Source organism: Lampetra fluviatilis, chromosome 46, assembly GCF_964198595.1.
Source record: "Lampetra fluviatilis chromosome 46, kcLamFluv1.1, whole genome shotgun sequence".
Lineage (NCBI taxonomy): Eukaryota > Metazoa > Chordata > Hyperoartia > Petromyzontiformes > Petromyzontidae > Lampetra > Lampetra fluviatilis.
The window spans coordinates 10,284,681-10,291,234 of record NC_136320.1 but is presented as its reverse complement, the minus strand read 5'-3'; the positions used below and the strand labels follow the sequence as shown (position 1 = coordinate 10,291,234).

Below are 6,554 nucleotides of genomic sequence, written 5' to 3'. Positions count from 1 at the left end.
GTGGAGATCGTGCGCGTGGCACGGCCCCAGTGCGTTCAGATAAAATGGGGAAAACGACGGTGGTACGTTCACCCCTCCCGACTGAAACCGTTCTCGCCTCCATATGGCCACCCATAGTGTCGTGAGGGCCGAGCATGTGACGTGACCGACGACCCAAAGGGGGAAATGTCTCCGCCTGATCTGCTCCCAGGTGTCTCGGAACTGACAGCTGCCGACCACCGGCGGCCGGATCTTCGCGGCGGGGCCGGGCCTTTCAGGCCCGTTCCACGCCTTCTAGAGCAGCCGGAGCCGCCTGACGGTCGTCAGTGTCCCGTCCCGTATGACGGACCAGCCAGACGGACTCGCGCCAGGTCGCGCTACTTTGTTTGACCTGCCACGTGAGGAGTCGAGGCAGTGGGAGCGCCTCGTCACTTCGTTACTTGCAGAGACGCGGAGCACGTTCGTTTTCTAGAAATTGCTTTTATTATGTTGTTCGTCGGGCTGTATATAGTTTTTTATATATAAGGTGTTGTGTGTGGTATTGTTAACTTTTCTTGCGGTTATTGTCAAATTGTACATAGGTTGCTGTTGTGTTGTTGTTGTGTTACGGGGCACACTGGGGGTTTTTGTTGTGTTAACGATGTGGGAGGTTGTTAGTTAGCAGCCGGGACGGCTGCAAGCTATGAGTGGGGGGGTGATGTAGTGGTGATACGCGCTGGGGTAGCGATCAGGTGCCAGCGCGTTGTGATTGGATGTGTGGGTGGTGACGCGCGCTGACGGTGAGGGATCAGGGGTCAGCGCGGGATCGTGGGTTGTGTGGTGTTGATTGGCTGGGTGCCGGTGACGTGCGGGTGTGGGAGTGATCGAGTGGCAGCGCGGCGTGATTGGTTGGTGAGTGGAAACACGTGTTGGGGAAAGAGGATCGTACAAATAACGCGTTGTGATTGGTTCACTAACAAGCGATGCTCGCATCGAGGTCCGCATCCGCTCCGTCTCCCGGGAGGAACGACTATATAAGGGGATGCGCACAGGCGCACAGGGAGAGTGTAACCAGCGAAGACAGAAGACGGGAAGAAGAGCCAGGGCCCTGCGGTACCTAGTCCCGCTGTCCTGCGAGGACCGGGACTCTGTGTAACCCAGAGGCGGGGGTAGTGTGAGCATGCAGTGTCAGCATGCCGAGTGTGTAGCCGGGGCCTAGAGTCTACACGAGACGAGTGATATAGGTGTAGCCAGAGGCGTAGGGTCTACACGAGACGAGTCTACACAAGAAGAATCTACCCGAGACGAGTGATGTGGGTGTAGCCAGAGGCATAGGGTCTACACGAGAAGAGTCTACCCGAGACGAGTGATGTGTGTGTAGCCAGAGGCATAGGGTCTACACGAGAAGAGTCTACCCGAGACGAGTGATGTGTGTGTAGCCAGAGGCATAGGGTCTACACGAGAAGAGTCTACACGAGGCGAGTCTACACGAGACGAGTGAGGCGTGTGTAGCTAGAGGCTTGGAGTCTACACGAGTTCAGTACGGTGTGTTATAAGAGAAGAGGTTACGAGTTGTACCGGTGTCTGGTGACCGTACGCGGAAGAATAGAGACTACACGTTGTATCGAGATAAGTGAAGATTTAATAAAAGAAGTGTGTTACCCGTCAAGGAGTTTCCTGCCGTCATTTCCAATACTTCACCTGTGTTACTCTCTATGTATCTTGGTGATATCTGTCTGCTTATATGTCTGTCTATAGTTTTCTGGTTAGATTTTTTGTTGCTATTTCATTTATACCTGATGATGATTGCGTGTGTTGCAATCGAAACGTCGTATGCTATTATTTAATTTATTATTTTATCTTTATACGTGACTTTACCGAAAGAACTAAAGAATAATTTTCCCTGCTATCTTTGCCTTTGGAACAGCAGGGACACCAAGGCACATTACCACAGGCAGGACTGGCCACAGCGGACCGAGTTCTCTGTGGGGAGGAACAACGTAAAGTGGGAGCCACTGGTGGACCTCCGGAAGGTGCTGATGCCACCGCTGCACATCAAATTGGGCCTTATGAAACAATGTCAGAGCTGTAGATAAGGAGTCGGCAGCCTTCAAGTACCTTCAAGACTTCTTCCCTAAGCTGTCTGAGGCAAAGGTCAAAGTCGGTGTCTTCGTCGGACTACAGATAAAGAAGATCCTGGAGTGCAATGTATTCCCAAAGAAGCTCACTAGTTAGGAGAAAGCGGCTTTGAACAGCTTTGTCGCAGTGGTTCGTGGCTTCCTGGGCAATCACAAGGTCGAAAATATGTGGAGCTGGTTGAGACTCTGGTGAAGAACTACGGCACAATGGGCTGTAGGATGTCCCTCAAAGTCCATATCCTTGATGCTCATCTTGATAAATGTAAAGAATATGTAAGCATACTCGGAGGAACAAGGTGAGAGCTTCCACCAGGATATACTGGACTTTGAACGCCGCTACCAAGGACAGTATAACGAGAACATGATGGGAGACATTTGGGGGCTGATTCTTGAAAGTTATTTACAGTATAACCGTATATCTCGAAAAACTACTCACTTCTAAATCTTTTGTAGTCATTTTTGTATTACTTTAGTGTAAATACATGTTAATTTTGATTCATGTTGGTTTTTTCTGACTTTGTGGACGAAAAGACACAAATTCGCCCGTTTTCTCAATGAAAATCGGCAAATTTCTAAATATCACTGTCCTGGTGAAAAAGAATCTAAGTTTGTGGGGAATAAATATCCATATTCTTTGGGTATTTCCGTAAAGTCATATTTTCTTCTCCTGATGACGATTGCTTGTGTTGCGATCGAAACGTCATAGTTTTTTTGTAAAAAATGTGTTATACGTGACTTTCCTGAAAGACCCAAAGAATATGAATTCCTACAGTAACGAAAGCTTTAAGTCAAGGAATAATATCCATTTTCTATACTTTTTAGACACAAGCAATTACAAAATAACTCTTACTACCCAGGAGCAAAAATTGTTACATATTTAGCGATCCCAGCGGCCGTTCATCACTAGGGGGCGGCGACAGTGCCTCGACACTTGTGCCAGGCTGGGTGCACTTTGAATCCACCTAAAGTGTCGAAGGCTCGTCCGCAAGTTTCTGGTTACATATAGGTACATCCACGCACAGAACACACCCATATACATGTGGAGATATCCATCTACATAGAGACACTCATATAAACCGATGATCGCACGGGCACCTTCGACTCAATTGAAGCGGGGAGTAGAATATTAACTCGTGTGAGGTCGTGAAGTACGGAGCGGTTGCCCAGCCGAGGTGTGATGACGAACCCGTGGCGCACGCCGGTGCACTCGGAGGCGGGAAGGGGGGAGTACCCCCCAGGAGGGCCTCACTGTTCTACTATACAGGCGGCGATGACGACACTAAGGCGGAAATGGAGACCTGCCTGGGGTGGGTATGTCGAGTTCGTGGCTAGACGCGGTGGCGTGGTTAGAGGGCGACGTCGGCGCACAAGAGCCTGGCTGGCACTCTCCGCACCAGCAAAGCCTCGGATGGCGCCGGCCCACCAATTCCCCCACCCTGCTCGTGTAGACTTTGCGTTGCGTGACCTTTTAACCAGTTACATATGCTTGTAGCTTACACATTGTCACGGATTCGGAAACAAAGTGCTTTTCTAAATTTGCATTTCTGCAGGGAATATTATGACTTCACACATGTTACTGGCATATGGGTCAATCCATCTCAAAGAGACCATGTATCTCAACATCCTCATCCGGTCAAACAAAGGCGATAAGAGAGAGAGGGGGTTTGATGGAAAGAGTGCACTAATCTGGAGAACAAATTCCTCAGACTGCTTTTACTGGCAAGTTCTCAAAATGTATTACCATAACTCATACCAAAGCACACACCGACAAATGCCCGTGATAAACATGTTGTTGGTGACCAACACTTACATAAGCGTTTTTACTGCATCTGTACTACATCTGTTGTAACATACTGCAAAGGCAACGTGTATGAAGGTATTGCTACCTTTGAAGTCGCTGTTTGCAACTGCAACATTTGGATAACATACGTGCATACCTTTACCGAAAGACCCAAAGAGTATGAATTCCTGCAGTCACGAAAGCGCTAAGTCAAGATTTGCTACTATAGTTGCCGTGGCCGGGCACAGCAACAGGGCTGACAAATGTGGGAGCGCAAGTTCCAGCCTTGGTCAGCTTGGCTTTATTCGTCTGATCGTCATTGCTGCTGCTGCCACGACTACAACTCCCCCCGGGCCCCAGTGAGCGTCTTCTGTCTAGTCTGGGAAGTCTCCAGTCATTATTCTGTGGCGCTTGCCGTAGGAAGTGACTTAAATCTAGAAACACCAACTTAAATAAGCACTATCGAAGCTAAATGGCTCAAGCATACTACAGTATATCCATACCGTGTATACATGAAGATAGTGTACTGTATATTTTTACTGAGAGCAGAGTATATTAGAAAAATTACCACCATTCAAATGAATCTTCTTCACTCTGCATAATTCAGATTTTCTAAAGCTAAAGAAAATATTTATATATATAAATTTATTTTCTGTCAATAAATAGTATTCATTTGCTTTGGTGTATTTGTAGTTTCTACAGATCAATAATCAGAGCCAAGCTTTGCCATCACAAGAGCCCCTCTGCTGCACATACAAAGGAAAGAGCTCTGAAGCGACTGACGGCTTCTTCTGATGTCTAAGTCAATGAGCTCTCACTCATAGCCTTAATGTGCAAATAAGAGAATATGATTGCACTGCAACATACACGGTATAATTTTGCTTCCAGGGATATACCCAAGCATTTGGAAAGAAGATGTTAAATACCCTGTAACATCACTATTCTTCAGATGTCCACAATGCATTCACTTTGCACAAATTGCAATATTTGAACTATGTTCATAAATATGAATAACTGTCCGAATAACAGGTCTCCATTCCAAAAGCGATAATCTGTTGCCTCATGGCTGGTTAATCACAGCATGGTAAGCACTACATACCCAATATTAAGATAATTGAGCTCAACCGTTTAAATGATTCAGAATTTTTACTGAACTGGACGTACATAAACCCCAAAGCATGCACACATGACACCACAACCGTAGTTTAAAGATATGCAAAATAATACACACTTTTTTAACGCAAGTGCTCATTTAAAGACGAAACCACATTTAAATATTTGGTCCCATTTAAGAGCCAAGCAGAGATGAGAATGAAATTAGATAGCCTCAACTCCTATTCACCCTAAAATGGCACAGGTATTGCTTTTTTCTATAAAACACATGATAGTCACAAACAAGTGGATGATACATCAACCTGGTTACACAAGATTTAAGTTAAAATGGACACTATACGATGTTAGCACAGCAGTTATCACACTGCACACTATCCCAGTAACCCATGGATGTAATTGCAATAATTTGGCAGAAGCCTGGACCCACTGAAGGTTTACTTGGTTTACAGTTATTACCTTGTGTGAAGATACCATAGCAACGTAGAGACATGGGCGAAATGGGAGACGACGGTCTTTGTTTCGCCAGATAACGTGACAATGCCTGTCCGCGCGCGATCCAGCTACAGTACTCGTGGTGGTCAACCTGTGGCCCGTAAGCCATATGCGGCCTGTGGAGCCCCTTGTGGTGGCCTGGTCTAAGTGTGTCTAGGGCAGGGGTCGGCAACCAAAATAACAAGAAGAGCCATTTCTTTCCAATTCGGTACAAAATTCAGTATTTCAAGAGCCGCAATGCATCTGAGTACATACTGTACATACGTATATATCGTCAAGAAGCAGTCCGTAAAGAGCCGCATGCGGCTCCGGAGCCGTAGGTTGCCGACCCCTGGTCTAGGGTAATGCGTGGGGTCATGATTAATACACGAGCAAGATGTAAAGCTTGCGGCCAACTGAGCTGAAGGAGGGGCCGCTCATGTGGCTCACTAACTAGTCTAGGTTGCCCATCACTCAGCCACACCGGGACATAAATGGTCAAGCGGTGGTGAAAGCAAAATGGTGCGCTCAGGACCGCCATCTTCTGACCTGTAAGGAGCAGCGCAACAAATACCGCTGGAAAATTGTATGTGGACAAAGTTTGTGTGTTGTCTTATCCAGTGTGTATTTTCCTCTGATAAAATATTGTGAATAGCAATTGGCCAAAATTCGTATACAGCAGGACCCTCTTGCCCCTCCTGCTATAGAATGTTGGGCTTTTTTGGAAAAAAACTAAACATATACAATCATAGGACAGAGGAGGGTGAAGAGGAAGAGGCCGAGGTTCACAGGGAGGGCCTCGCTGCCCCAGCCGCCCCTCTCAGGTCGGCCTGGGAGCTGCCCTGGAGGTTACAGAGCACCGCGTGCAGGCGGAAGTGCAGGCGTGATTCCATCGAGTAGTTCTTGTAGTTGTTTCTACGGAAAAATGCACACGCACACATGGCTTACACGCGCCACACACACGGAGTAGTGTGCCATTACTCAGCTTACAACCACCTCAGCAACATGTACGAGACCTCATTTGTATGCACTTTACAACCATGATACGGTCCAAATCATGCTTGAAAGAGCCCACGCTATTTCGTTCAGTGTGG

General features: G+C 47.1%; 1 protein-coding gene across 1 annotated transcript in view; it reads right to left on the bottom strand.

The window, feature by feature from the left end:
* Positions 1–3,817: 3,817 nt before the first annotated feature.
* Positions 3,818–6,554, bottom strand: part of LOC144947767 (tetratricopeptide repeat protein 39B-like) — a 112,607-nt gene continuing 109,870 nt past the window's right edge. The window contains exon 19 of the mRNA XM_078877128.1: positions 3,818–6,375. Coding sequence (XP_078733254.1) covers positions 6,246–6,375 — 130 coding nt within the window. The 3' untranslated portion in view covers positions 3,818–6,245. The remainder of the gene's footprint in view (positions 6,376–6,554) is intronic.